This window comes from Rhinolophus sinicus, linkage group LG04 (genome assembly GCF_036562045.2).
Source record: "Rhinolophus sinicus isolate RSC01 linkage group LG04, ASM3656204v1, whole genome shotgun sequence".
Lineage (NCBI taxonomy): Eukaryota > Metazoa > Chordata > Mammalia > Chiroptera > Rhinolophidae > Rhinolophus > Rhinolophus sinicus.
Window position 1 is genome coordinate 26761498 of NC_133754.1, and position 15334 is coordinate 26776831.

A 15334-nucleotide genomic window follows, 5' to 3' on the forward strand; every position below is an offset into this window, starting at 1 on the left:
ATAAGATGATTTTCTTTTTTAATCAAGAGATAAGCTAGGATTTGAGCTCTTGGGCTGTGAAATTCTATGTATTTACTTTCTTGAAATATAATGTACACGTAAGTGTACAGTTCAAAGACTTTAGAGATGGAACACACGTAGGTAGTCAGCTTCAAGATCAAAATATGAGAAATTATCAGTGCCCTCGGAACCCCCACATTCTTTCAATCATTTCTACCATGCTACCCCGCAAGGATAACCACTGTCCTGGCTTCTAACACATATCTTTGTTTTGCCTGTTTTTGCACTTGTGCATTTGTTCTCTTATGAATGAATACTAACAATCTGTACTCTTTGTGTCTGGATTCTTCTGTTTACCATTTGTGAGTGTGAACCACATTGGTGTATACAGTTGCAGGTTGTTTGCTCTCAACGCCATATAGTATTTCATTATGTGAATATCCCATAATTTATCCATTCTACTGTTAAAGAAATATGTGTAGCTTCCAGTGTATTCTGTAATGAATGGTGCTTCTATAAACATTCTCACATAGGCCTTCTGGTGAATGCATGTAAGCACTTCTGTTGAGTCCCTAGGAATAGAATTACTGGGTTATTCAATATGCATACATTCAGCTAGGATAGATGCTACCAAATGTTCTAAGGGTTAAGGTAGTTGTGCCAATTTCCATTTCTGCAGTAATGTGAAAGCTTGTGAATTTTAGTTTTGATTTGCTGTTTTAGGGGTAGAGGGCGGTATATGTTGTTCTTAGGTTCATTTCAGTTCATGTTTGTTTTATGGAAAGGAATGGTCACAGCCATCACATTGATTCTTTGAAAGCTAAATTAAATATTTGTGTTGCTCATTCTTTCCCCTTTTTCTTTTTGTCGCTCTATGTCTTATATGTGTTTTATATATGTCTTACACATAACGTGTGTGTATATTTTATCTTACAAATATACTACTTGTAGACTCTTAGATTGAAAAGCTTTTTTAGAGGTCATCTAGCTCTGGCTTCTAATGTCTCTCTGAATTCGCATCCTGTTTTAAATGTCTCTGACGATGGGAAGCACATTATTTTATGGCAACCCATCCCTTTGTTAATTAACTCATGTTGTTGCTTCTTCAACATTGTGGTGACATCTGCCAATTTTTAACTTCTCCCATGAATATCATGTCCTTGTATAGGCAGGGGGGAAAAAACCCGTAATTCTTGTAATAGAGTAAAATCTCTTCAGGCAAAGATTCACGGCTATTTTTTAAACTATACTTCTCAGCATCGGTGGGTCTTGGTCTCTGAGCAGTTTGCTCTGGGGAACTTTGGGTGAAAAACACCCGTGGGCAATGGAAAAGAGAACTCACTGCAAAACTGTTTCTTTTCCCCCTCCTGTTTCCTGATTTTTTTTTTCTGCCATGAGCACACCTTTTTTCCTCTTTTCCCCCTTTTGATTGGGTTTAAACATTGAAAACAATTACAAAAAATGCATTTAAAATATCAGACTGTAGTGAATCGAATAATGAGAAAACCTTTTTATAGAAAAATGACCATTATATTTAATGAAATCAATGAATGTGGAAAAATTCTACTGGATAATATGCAGTGTAATACCAGGTAGTATTAATATTCATAGAACTTTAGAACAAAAATGAGTTTCTAATTAATAATTAATAATTTAAGTTTCATAGATATTAATAGGTGTTTCCTCTTTTTTCTTTACAGGCAAGAAGAGACTGATAGAAGAGTGAAAAATGTGAGCTATGTTTAATAGAATATTAATTTCTTTTTACTTTCTCTGTAGTAAGGCAGTGGGATCTAAAAATATCTGATATATTATCTATCCCCTTTTTATATCCTTTTTCTAATGAAAATTTTGCTAGAAACCAACCATCACAAACTCTAAATATGTTTAAATATCGTTAAAACATTTATTTTCTATCTTCATGGTAATATGTTAAACTTAGAAAGTGGTTCCTTGCATGTTAGTATGTGGTAAAGGCAATGAACACACTTTAGGATTTTTAGGGAAGCAAGTCGAAACCACCAAATCAGATGTAAGGAAAAACAGTGAATATTTAAGAGCTCTGGGTATTTGCTCAGTGAAGACTTACATAATATCTGTAATTTTCTACATGTATTAGATGAACTTCTAAAAATGTGACAGCTTATTAAAAACAGAAGAGTTCAATATCCTTAAAGAAGCTGAGAATTATTGATTTTAAGGGTCCATTTTATAAGTTTGTTGTTGAAAGAATATTGATTCCTTTAAAAATTTAATTTATTTTCCTCTTGTAATTTTTTTTCCTTTTTCATACGTATTAGTAGAATGTATGAATACCGGTACCTGTTGGGTTCTGGGCTCTTGGTCTGAGAACGTGCTTAGAGACAAAAATTTAGGAAGAATACATAACATTTTTGACTCTTCTGTTTCCCAAATTAGAAGATAATCTACTGTAAATAGAGATGCTATCTACAGTGCTCACCTGCATTTGAGCTTGCAATTAGTTGCTATAAATAGACTGATCGTTTTGTTTCATGGAATTTTTTTTTTTAAAGGTTTTAATAACATTGTACTGGCTGGGAAGAAAAGCACAAAGTAACCCCTACTATAATGGTCCATATCTTAATTTGAAAGCATTCGAGAATCTTTTAGGACAAGCTCTGACTAAGGTAAGGAAACTACATCTGTATGAAATGACTACTACTGTTTTTTCCTCCACCTCCCTCCCCCTTTTCTGTTTTCTTTCCCCTTCTCTTCATTCTTCTCTTCTATTGAAATATGGAGGCTCTGACTGTCTTTGCTCTGGTCTAGACTAGGCTGAGGAGAGAAGATTGTTATTCCTTTGCTGGCTTTGTATGCTGCCGCGAGGGAGTCAGTGAATGAGTATTTCAGAGCAGTGTCCAGGGTATAGTATATAGGTACAGGTATTTGTCTCTTAATTCTGGGTAATTCTATGACATACTTACTCCTTTCTTTTCTTAGACACTTTGCATATCTTAACTCTTTCTATATTTATTATGAATTCAACCTGCAGTAGAAAGGTCCTTCAGGGCTGTTAAAATGTGTGGAATCCACTCAATTTCTTTATCTTCATTTCTTTTTGTCATGGATGGTTATCTCTAATGCCTACACTTCAATATCTGCACAATTCTTCTGTACTGCTTCTGTTTCCCAAAGAGTCATGAATGCTGTTACATGACACGTGATAAGGATTTTTTAAAAGTTAGACTCCTTTGTTTTAAACTCATTTCTAGTCCTTCATATCCTGGAATCAATGTTGCAGATTTTGAACGTTTAAGGATGGTTTGAGGAGAGTTGAATGCCAGGTCTGACTGTAGTTCTGCCAAATCTTCATTTATAAGATCCAAATGAGAAAATTAACTTCTCCAAGGGGATAATTATGCAGGGGAATTTAAAGTGCTCAGAAGACAATATGTAGTCAAAATAATCTATCACCATCTAATTAATAGTAGTTGTCCCATGGGTTTACTATGCTGGTTAAATGATAATGTACCAATCTGGCATTTAGTATTGGTCTCTGGCACGTTGTAAGGATGTAATGTTACTTACCATGATTGGAAGATAGAAATTTTAGATCAGGATGGAAATGATCACCTTGCCTTACATCTCTTCTGATCTTTAAATAGTTTTGCTTGAGCCTAGGCACATACCTTGTAGAAAGATGGGATTGCATAGTCTAGAAGGTTCAAGTATTCCCTTTCGATTTTTATTATTTTTGAATTGTGAAGAGTTGATAGCACTTTATCAGATTCCTTGAAACAGTTACTTTGGGTAATAGTTGAGATATTATCATGCGAGAGCCTTGTATCAGGTGTTGGGAAAACACCCAAGGCAAATGACGTATCCTCATATAGCACAATTGTTGGAGACAAATGAGCAGATAGGTCACTCACTGCAGTGGAGGAGGGTATGACCGATGGAGGAATGAGCAGGGGGCTTTGGGCAGGATCAGAGCTTTGCCTTAATTATTTCAGCTAAGAAAACATCCAGTTAAAAACAATGTGGTACTTGGGCTCCGATATTAGTGTTCTTTTAATTAATTTAATTTAATTTAATTTTTTTCAATTACAGTTGACATTCAGTATTATTATGTATTAGTTTCAGGTGGACAGCATAGTGGTTAGACATTTATATAATTTATTCAGTGACTCCCCCCAGTTATTCTAGTATCCACCTGGCACATTAGTGTTCTTTTAATAGCCATTGGTCCTTTTTATGGCAGTCTGACTCAGGCTGGATAATGCTGGTACAGTGTTTGTGCTGGGAATGCTTAATTAAAGGCTGTTTCCTTCCACCGGTGTAAGTAAAATCAGAATAGGTAAAACAATTTTGATAGTTAAAACTATAGTTGTGGTTCCATTCTGTTGTTATAGAGTGGGGATCACCATAAGAAGTGTGTGAACATATGATCTGTCTTTTACAGCTGTTCTTTTAAAATCAAAGCCATTCTGCTCCTCACATTTTCCCCCTTAAGTAGATAGTGCTTAATGCTGAATCCAAGATATCAGTTAAAAGTTACTTGGGGTAAGCTGTTGCCCCTGAGTCGCCCTGTAAGTTGGAGGTGACTCAGTTTATGTGACTTGGCAGAGTGAAGTCCCAAATAACCAGGCACCAGGGCCAGCCTCATGTTCTTTTACAACTGCGGTGGCCTGTTATAAATAACGTTAACATTTATGAGGTCAAAAAATCATCTCACTGTGTGTTGAGAACCCTAAGACTTCAACAAGTACATGTCCAAGAAACCTGACAGATCAAAAGATTTACTTAATTTAAATCTTTATATCTATATATCTATATCTATAGCTATCTATCTCTCTATCTATCTGTCTATCATCTATCTATTTTGTCATGTGGTCCCCCTTTATTCTTAATAGCACTTAGCGCTGGAGCTCGGGGGATCTTTTTATATTTTGAGAATATTTTGTGGTACCACCATTAGTCCCAGCTTGCCCATCTGCTTGGAAATAGGATGCAAAGTAGGTGCCTGCATTTTCATGGCAGGATGTCAACTCTAACACCAGGGTGTCTGGCATCCAAAGCATATAAAATTTCACATAAATCTACTTAACCTACTGGTGCTTCAACTGCTTGATTCAACTATGAATTGACACATCCAGTCTTAGCCAAAAGTTTGCCTAAGACAGTTGTTGATTATTCATTACAACATTCTTTTGTCAACTTTGTCGTATGTTGAGAGTGTTCGTAATTAAAAGTTGAAAGAATAGTAAGTACAACAAATACCCAGCTATGTACCTTCTGATTCAATTATTAAAAATTTCCCATATTGATATATCTATTTATATAGCTATCCGTGTTTTATTTACTTCAGCATTTCAAGGAGAATTGCAGAGATCTTACGCCTAAATAATCAGTATGTGTCTCTTAAGAGTAAAAATGTTTTTTTGTTTTTGGTATGTGGAGATTCTTCTATATAGCCATGATGTGTATTATACTTAAGAAAATTCATAAAAATTCCCCATTGTCTAATATCCAGTCTATATTCAGAGCTTCCCAATTATCTCCCAACTCTGTTTTATAGCTTTTTTTTCTTTTTTGTGATTCTTGATTTAATCAAGGTTCACATATTACCTTTGGTTGTTAGGAATTCCTAGGTTATTCAAAGTGTGTCTGCTTTAGTAAGCTAATCTGAAAGTAACATTCCTGATTTTTACTGTAATGACAGAGTTGCATTCACCATATCAAAAAAATATAGTTACTAGCTATTCATTGATTTTTCCTATGTATCAGGACTGTGCTAAGGGCTTCATAAATTTTACTTAAATTCTAATTTTAAAAAGTCCAGTTGCATTTTGCTATTTACTTTCATAGAGGAAAGTTAGTTAAAAACACTTATTTTGAGTAAGTTCTATGTAATTTACAAACCTATGGTTAATGACATTTGCCATATATCTACATATCTCTTACATGAGCCAAGTATTTTCTTTAGATCCAGGGAAAATATTTTGTATGTCGGCAAAAAAGTCTGCTTTCCTTGGTTCAGATCTAGGTTTCATAATCAATAAAAATAAATAAATTCTGTAACATGTATACCTGCTCTACTTGCCTCCTTTTAAAAAAACTTTTTTTGTTTGTTAAAGAGCTTTAATTGTTACGGTTTTTTGTTTAATATACATCACCCCAAATATTTCCTGGAGGTAGGCTGCGTATAAGTTATTAGTTATTGTCTATCTTTTGGATGTGAAAGGTACGGTTGATTTTTCTCTTTGACTCCTTTCATGTTTATTGCCAGATAACTGTAAATAATCATTGATTTCAGCATTTGCATATTATTCTAATTAGTAGCTTTTCTTGTTAAAATGTTCCCACTTCCTTATTTTTAAATAGTCTATACTACTTCATTAAAGAATATTGAATACCTCCTTATTGTTACACGAGTGGAGTGCCAAGTATTAGTTATGGGAAAATAGATTTATTTTCTGATTTTTTAAATCAGATATTTTGTTGAATAAGGAAATCTCATTGTCTCACCTATCAAATGAAGCACAACTTAAGCTATGTAAACAAACTACTGTGTTTCCCCAAAAATAAGACCTAGCTGGACCATCAGCTCTAATGTGTCTTTTGGAACAAAATATAAGACCTGGTCTTATTTTACTGTACTATAAGACTGGATCTAATATAATATAATAATATAATATAGTATAGTATAGTATAGTATATATAATATAATATAATATAATATAATAATACAATATACCGGGTCTTATATTAATTTTTGCTCCAAAACACGCATTAGAGCTGAGGGTCCGGCTAGGTCTTATTTTCAGGGAAACGACGGTAGTAATGACCGATGACATTTTTGGAATTTTAATTTAACTTATTATTCTTTAAAATATTTTTTTTAGGCACTTGAAGACTACAGCTGCCTGAAAAGAAGTGGCAGGGATAGCGGTTACGGAGATATCTGGTGTGCTGAAAGGGGTGAATTACCTGCTCCTGCAGGCAACCATAGGAGAGAAGATTCATTTGAAAGCTTGGACTCTTTGGGGTCCAGGTCATTCACAAGCTGCTCCTCTGATATCACACTTAGAGGGGGGCGTGAAGGTGAGTTGCATTTTTTACTGTAAGTTTATTTTTGTTTGTATATTAAGAGAAAATTGGAAATGAGAAAGAGAAGAAAAATGGGGTGAAAACTATCAAAGCAAAAATTTCACCAAGAGGTGTATTTTCAGAGACCCAAGTGTTAATTTTTTGTTGTTATTTTTTTAAAATTTCCTCCCTCACTGTCACCACTAGAGGGGTGACGGTTTCACTTTTTTTTTTCCCTTCCCAGTTTTAGAGAAGACTGGAGAGGAGACAGTTAGCTGTGACCTCTTTTATCAGTAATAATGTATTTTGGTTCGTTTCTCTCCAGATTCAGGTTTAATGATCTGTGCCTATGAGGCCTATTAACTGGTATTTCTAAACATAAGAAAGACTCTAAAAAAATGTGTTCTAGTTCCTGAGTTATATTCTTTTTTCCCTTCTCTTACTTTTTCTCAAAATATAAAAAATTCTCAAGAAAAAGTAGGAAAAATATCTTTTTAATTATCTCTAGGAGAAGAAATTGTTGATATCTTTCATGATATACTATTATGCTAAACTTTGGTTAAGTAACAATACTAGTGTCATGGTAGAGTACATCTTTTGATTCTGTCAGGGTCAGAGCTAACACAGAGTAAGTATGAAAGGAATATGTTAATGAAAGTTATTCTGTTTTGGGGAAGAACCTTCTTTCAAAATACCAATATTATGGTCATATCAGTTATTTAAATGCAAGTCTTACTCCTATGACTATTGGGTGGTGTCAGAAGTTTCTGACTATATACCTCTTGCAATTCAAATTTGATTACATTGAAACCATGAATAGAGTTGCTTCAAATATTTCTGTGTTTCTTCCATCAACACGAAAAATATTGAAAGTTCTGGTTTTGAGTTTGTGCTAGCTTGTTAGGTAATTTACCTGCTTGTTTTGATTATTGCTTTAATATTAAAACTGTTTTTTCTAATGTTTTTATTGCAAAATATTTCAAACATCATCAAAGTTGGAAGAATTTTTCAGTGAACTCTGAAATATCCATTACGTGCTTCCACCATAACATTTTACTATGCTTGCTTCATCACATACCTACCTTTCTATGCATTAATTTATCCATCTTATTTTTCAAGGTATTTCAGAGTATATTATACTTGTCCTAAATACTTTAGCATGCACACTATAATTCAATCTTTATTCGTTGTTCTTATGTAAATTTACATAAATTTAATGCAATGTACATTGAATTTGACCTTCAAAAATAAAAATCAACAAATTGTTAAGCATTGTCACAAAATAACAAATTCTTTAGCTTTTAGAATAGTGGCATTTAAAAATTTATAATAAAATATATGAATGGCTATTTAAGAGTTAACCTTTAAATTACTACTGCATTGTTGGCTGTTGCTATCTAGCTGTGACACTTTTATTATCTACATGACTATTATAAGCGTTTTTAAGGAAATGAATCTGATTCATCTAAGTGATTAAAGCTGTAAAAGCAGAGGCTGAAATTCTCAACCCATTATATACTTTGTCTTGACTGAAGAACCTAAAAGATTTAATGTTTAAATTTATATCTGGCCAACAAAGAATAAAAAGGAGAAAACCTGAGGCATTGTGGGAATATGCAGACTTCATAAGTTCAAATACAGTGGTCCAGTGCTGTGGAATCAAAGTCTGTTCTCAGATATTCATTGGACTGGGTGCCTGGTTCATGTGACGAAAAGCAGAGGCCACTGTGACACTGCTTCCTAATCTTGAGAAAGGAGTTACAGACCTTGTTTAAGGAGTGTAGAAGTGAAGACTTGGTAATTACAAGTAAGGGGTGGGGGGGAAGAAAAGCCTGGGGGCCACCAGGATGACAAACCTTTTTTTGTGATTACTATATCAAAATTCTGCTACCTACCAGGTTACCGTCCATAATTGATGATCACCACAACTTAGGATAATACTTTTACGTTAACAGAATTGCAAAGTCAAATTTCTTAGTTTTATATGAAACCTCCCATAGCAAGAATATTTGCCTACTCTATAGGGTACTGTAGTAGACTCAAAAAAAAATTTAACTTTAAAAATTCATGTCATATACAGCATAATGACCACAGTTAACACTCTTATATGGTATATATGAAAGTTGAGAAAGTGTATTATATCCTAAGAGTTCTCATCACTAGGAAATTTTTTTCTTCTTTTTTGTATCTATATGAGAATGATGGATGTTAACCAAATATATCGTGGTAATCATTTCACAACATACCGAGGATGCCAAAAAAGTGTTCACATTGTAAGAGATGTTATCTATGTATTACTTTTCAAAGTTGAATAACGGTAGCAATGTGCAGTATGACATTCGCTCAAAAGATGGCATTAATCAAATGAATGCTAGTGTCATTCATTGTATTACAATTTTAATACAGTTTTTTCCTTTCTTAAAATGTGTATACATTTTTTGGCACCCTCTGTATATAAGTCGAATTATACTGTATACCTTTCACATATACTGTATGTCAATTGTATCTCAATAAAAATGGGGAAAAATTCCAACGTAGAACAATTTCTTTATGTATTTAAGATTTTACATGTTTAAATTTTGATAAGAATTAAGACGTTTCTCTCATTTCTAGAAAAATGTACTGTTTACTTAGGAGGTGGTAGAAACAAATGAAGCACCAGATTAGGGACTATGAATCTTCCTGGTTTTAGCTGCTGATACTTTCTCCCTTTTCACCATGCTCTCCTTTCCCCTGTTCTGGTCTCACGGCTCATAGCTGTATGTTAAACAACTTCTTGTAGGCTCTTAGTGTTATTTACGGTAGATTCCTTCCAGGCAGGAGGGAGGAGAGGAGACCGCCTTTAGCTCAGGTTAACCACACAGGTGTTCTCTGTGCTGCCAGCCTGGAGCTCTCAGGTACTCAGGTGCTGGGCACAGCCAGCCTCAGAGAGCCCTGGTAGGAAGCAAGCCCCATTTGTATACTTTCTTTACAAATACACAGAGGCAAGAAGCAAAAAAAGGCAGGGAAGCGAGACAACTCAGCTTGAATCTGTAGTATCTGTACCTGCTTTCCTTCCCATGCCTTTAAAAGAGCACATTTATTTATTTTTAAGAGAACTGGTTGGATTTGTATCAATCTGACCTTGAGGTGTATCAAAGTGTATTCTTTTGAATATGTGTTTAAATGACTTTGAATAAAAAATATAATATCCACGGCCATCCTCAGAAAAAGCCTTCTGGGTTCTCATTTAGGTAGGAGACTCGATATTCCTTTGGGTCTTTAGTAGTCATTTGGTCCCATTTCATAGCTAACGTGTGATTCTTGCTTATCAACGTCTTAGGGAGGATTTACCACACCCCTGTGAGATCTTGTGCTTCTCTTTCTATGTTCCCCCTTATCTCTTGCCTCACAGAAATTTTAGATGGCTGCATGCTTTCTTTTAAATTACTGTTTCCCTAGGTTTGCTTTATATTTCATTTCAGTGTCTTTGACTCAATTGCTAGGTTTTACTCAAATATACTCCATTGCCAAGTTTTATGAAAAATTACGGGGGCCGGGAAGATTGAGAAGAAAAGTGGTTCGGCTGTAAATTGGGACGTTTTCTGCTTAGAATGTGCAAGAGTAGAAGAATGTGCTGCACGCGCCTCCAGTATGCAAAGCAGGTTCCTCCTAATGGATCTTATCACAACTTCATGACCAATTTCTAAAAATATGCCCCGCAGTTAGCAGTAGAGCACTGGGTTTCCAAGGGAAAGGCAAAGCAGGCAGGCTGTGTGGATTTCAGTTAGAGGAATGATCTGGAGAGTAAAGAAAATGCGTGTTCCTTTTTTGTAGGTTGCGAAAGTGACACGGATTCTGAATTAACATTCAAAATGCAGGATTACAACAAAGATGATATGTCCTATCGAAGGATTTCGGCCATTGAACCAAAGTCTGCTTTACCATTCAATCGTTTTTTACCCAACAAAAGTAGACAACCATCCTATGTGCCGGCGCCCTTGAGGAAGAAAAAGCCAGACAAAAATGAGGATAACAGAAGAAGTTGGGCAAGCCCGGTCTATACAGAAGCAGATGGACCATTTCCAAGGTATTGGGATGTGATCTGATGTTTGAGTTTTACAATTTAGTATGCTTGCGAATTTGCTGGGATAGTTAAATGTGGTACAAGGAGTGGTTCTTAAAATGTATTTCGTAGATGAAAATATGTTAAATGTCATTAATGCAAATATTTCTTTTTTGCCTATATTTTTAGTCATACATGCCTTGAAGATATTTCTTCCATTTTACAATGTCAGCATATGATTTGCCGGTTCCTTTTATAGATGCATTCCTTTAGACATATTGATATCTTTCAGCTTACTGGATGACCTACACTGTTCATTGTGAACTCTGCTCTGTCATTGATTTCTTCCCCTCCCTCCGGCCCACCCGGGTTGACTGATCTCAGTACACACCAAAAGAATCCTTTAATTTCTCACCAAATGATCAGAGAGCAGAGTGTGACTTCTCAAATCCAGCTTCCTATCAGAAGGAGGTATATGGTTCAGACTCTGAGGATGAACGAAGGTCACCTGATGTAATTTTGGATGGCTTAGCCAGCTGTAGATTCCAAGGGAAAAAGAGGCCAGAGATTTTCATCTCAAGCACTTTCTCTCTCTTAACTCTTATTCACAAATGTTTTCTCCTGCTGGTCCAGTAGCCACCACGCTATATGAATTGACAACTTTCTTCTGGATCCAAATGTCTATTCTGTTGATTGTAATAGATAAAGTAACAACCCGAGTTGTTTGCCATTTGTCTCTTTTAACACATCTTATAATTATATTTGTCCCTTATGTAGTAAGCTATTTTTTAAATTAAAATGAGATGCTGTTATAATGCCTTAACTTTGTTCTAGGAGCTGTATGATGAGAATGGAAACTAATTTGCTTCCTTCACAGTGGTGTAAACTTTGTGAGCCAGAAAGCATGCCTTTTGTATTCTATGTCACAAATTGCTCGTGCATTATCTTAACCAGTTGGATGTTTTGAACAGTAACGAGAGGAGAACTTGGGGCACAAACATGGAGAACTGGCCAACAGTTCAAGAAACTTCAAACTCCTTTTGTTATTTGAAAGAGGAAGAAGAAGAGACAAGCATACCCAACACTGTAAAAGATGATCTTTATATGAGAAAGCTAAGTCCGATCATGCCAAACCCAGGGAATGCTTTTGATCAGTTTCTTCCCAAGTGTTGGATCCCAGAAGATGTGAACTGGAAAAGGATAAAAAGGGAAACTTATAAACCATGGTATAAAGAATTTCAGGGATTCAGGTTTGTCTTTCTGCATGTTTCTGTCATTCCAGTGTTCATTTAGTACCCTGGCTGGGGGCATTTTATGTGTGTTTTTTTATGAAAGAGACAGGTTAATTGTCCTCCAACATCTGTAGAACTCTGTAACTGAAAAAAGAAAATCTGTTTAAACTGGGGGATCTAAATCTTAAAAAGACCTCTTCTATACACAGTCATAGTTTCACATTATTTTCAGTCATATTTTTCTCCTGTTCTTTGTCTTCTTTCCTCTTTCTTTCCTTTCTCTGCCTCATTCCACAGTAGGAGGAATTTATACTCTGAGGATGAGGAATCAGGCTCTGGCAGAAGCTCTGCCATTTTCAGTAGGATACCAAAAGCAGAGCATAGGCTAGACAGCAACTGCCAAAGACGTTCGCTCTTGATGGAACTAGCTACCGAGCGGGCCAGAATCTCACGGGACACCCATGCAGCCAGGAGAACTAGTAGTACTTCGGATGAGCCCAGGTGTACCTGCCTGCATGAGCCTTCCTGCTTTGAGTCTGGCCTGTGACACCTGTCCCAGCTTTTGCTGCCACATTAACCTCTGACCATGATGTGCCGAATCATAAAACCTTACTTACTATGTAGTATAAAAGCATAATGTATAATATATCGCTTTCTGTGTGGGCATGTAAGCTTGGAAGTCTGTAGGATTATATATCCTCCTTTAGCACAATAAAGTATAAGAGAGGATAGTGTTACATGTGGCATAGTCAGTTCTTTTGGAAAAACATTTACAAGGCTTTTGGGATAGTTGACCTATGCTATGTGTGGAGAAGTGGAGAAGAGACGGGAAATAATTTTTAGATAGACACTAGGACAGGCAAGTCTGGGGGGAAATGCAGACTCCTCAGGGTCTTTTATAAAGCTTCAGAGCATTTTGTTTTTTAAATTTCTGCTGACTACCTGTGCCTATTGCATAAAGTGCTTCATGACCAACTCTTGAAACTTTCCAACATCATTGCTGCTTTCTTCTCTGGGATGGGAATTAGGTCATTGTGGCTCATGGGCTGAGGAAGAAGTGCAAGCAAGTGTTGTGTTGCATGTCAGAGAGGTATACTCTATCTATGTTCTAGCCCCATCGCTGGGCCTAGATGGTACCCACCTTTCCTGAGAAGTACACTCTGCTCTTGTTTCTTTAAATGGTATCCAGGAAAGTCACAAGTGATGGCATTAAATGCTAGTCTGTCTTCCATGCAAGAGTCACTCCGATGGCTCCCTAAAACAATTCATCCACAATAACTGACTAGTTGGTCTGCTACCTAATTACCTTTTCTCCTCAAACTTAATAAGATTCTCCCTTCCTTTTTCTTTTCTATGCTTCAGTCAGTTTTTATTACTTCAGGCCTTCCAAACATATTCTGACGACATCTTGTCTTCTGAAACAAATATCAGAATTGACCCCACTGCTGGCCCAAGGCTTATAACACGCAGGAAGAATCTCTCTTATGCACCAGGATATAGAGGAGGTGACCTTGAGATGTCAGCCTTGGATCCTGACTTAGAGAATGATGATTTCTTTGTCAGAAAGACTGGGGCTTTCCACGCCAATCCATGTGTTCTCCGGGCTTTCGAAGACTTCAGATTTTCTGAGCAAGATGACCCTGTAGAACGAGACATAATTCTGCAATGTAGAGAAGGTGAACTTGTACTTCCAGATCTAGAAAAAGATGATATGATTGTTCGCCGAATTCCAGCACAGAAGAAAGAGGTGCCCCTGTCGGGGGCCCCAGATAGATACCAACCAATCCCTTTCCCTGAACCCTGGACTCTTCCTCCAGAAATTCAAGCAAAATTTCTCTGTGTACTTGAAAGGACACGCCCATCCAAAGAAAAAAGTAATAGCTGCAGAGTATTAGTTCCTTCCTATCGTCAGAAGAAAGATGATATGTTGACTCGTAAGATCCAGTCTTGGAAGATGGGAACTCCTGTGCCCCCCATCAATTTCACCCCAGGTCCCTGCAGTGAGGCGGACTTACGGAAGTGGGAGGCCATCCGGGAGGCCAGCAGGCTTAGGCACAAGAAACGGCTGATGGTTGAGAGGTCAGAGTATGTTTCTGCAAGGATTTTGCTTGTCATGGATGGTCTTGTGTAACTTGTGTGACAAAGTGGCATCATATTGCCCAACCGCATGTCATGAGTCATTTTGGAGCATCCTGTAAATTTTTTTTGCTTTGAGAAACCTTTATTTCATGGAAAAAGTGCAATTCCATATTTGCACATTTGTAAATCATCTATTTGAGGCCTGTCTAAGAAGGTGTATTCGCAAACCTTGCCTTTGGCCATAAAGGAAGACTGCTATTCTGCAACATGATGTTACATGAAAATGTTTTCCAATTACATTTACAGACTTTGATTCTCATGTCCAGTCATTTCTGAAATGGTCTTGTGGTAGTTTGGTTTTATGTGTTTCTCATTTTGGAGGGTATGATTTTTGTGTAAAAATTGTCCTTGAAATATGGCATTGCAAATTTCATTTAAGTTGATTTTGGTTTTTGTTTTTGACCTAGGTTTTTGTGTGCTATCAGTGTGTGACTTTCTAAATTTAAAGTTCAGTGCAAACTTTATTAAAATGCATGAATGTTATTTGCTATCTGCTAAATATATGTAATTATGGCCATTTCAGTGATAGTGAATGCATTTCTGTGTTCTGAAACTTGATGTTTTGATGAATGTTCAGTTTGTTGAACTTTGGGATGGACAAATATGATTAGGTTGAATAAAATTAGTAGATGCAAATCTAACTTTTTATTAGTTCCTGGCAACAGGAAGCTTTTTGTTATGGATTTGTTAGTTCAGTTAAACCAAGAAACTCTTATCTTAATGTGAATTCCTTGAGATATGAGATCAATGAGAATTTGACATACGATTAAGAATATGACTGAAGAAGCAACCTTTTGAGATTTGTCCATATCTAATTAGACTTGTAAGTTAAAAATGTTGAATATTTAGAAATTAACACACTGGAAAA

General features: G+C 36.0%; 1 protein-coding gene across 23 annotated transcripts in view; it reads left to right on the plus strand.

Moving 5' to 3' along the window:
- LMO7 (LIM domain 7) overlaps nt 1–15334 on the plus strand; it is a 188922-nt gene that overhangs the window by 126372 nt on the left and 47216 nt on the right. For 9 of the 23 annotated variants that reach the window (XM_074329373.1, XM_074329376.1, XM_074329372.1 and 6 more), the window contains 7 exons: nt 1701–1731; nt 2535–2648; nt 6867–7065; nt 10867–11119; nt 12067–12345; nt 12625–12828; nt 13690–14406. In XM_074329373.1, coding sequence (XP_074185474.1) covers nt 1701–1731; nt 2535–2648; nt 6867–7065; nt 10867–11119; nt 12067–12345; nt 12625–12828; nt 13690–14406 — 1797 coding nt within the window. The remainder of the gene's footprint in view (nt 1–1700; nt 1732–2534; nt 2649–6866; nt 7066–10866; nt 11120–12066; nt 12346–12624; nt 12829–13689; nt 14407–15334) is intronic. The other 14 variants (XM_074329378.1, XM_074329379.1, XM_074329382.1 and 11 more) reach the window with 4 other exon arrangements.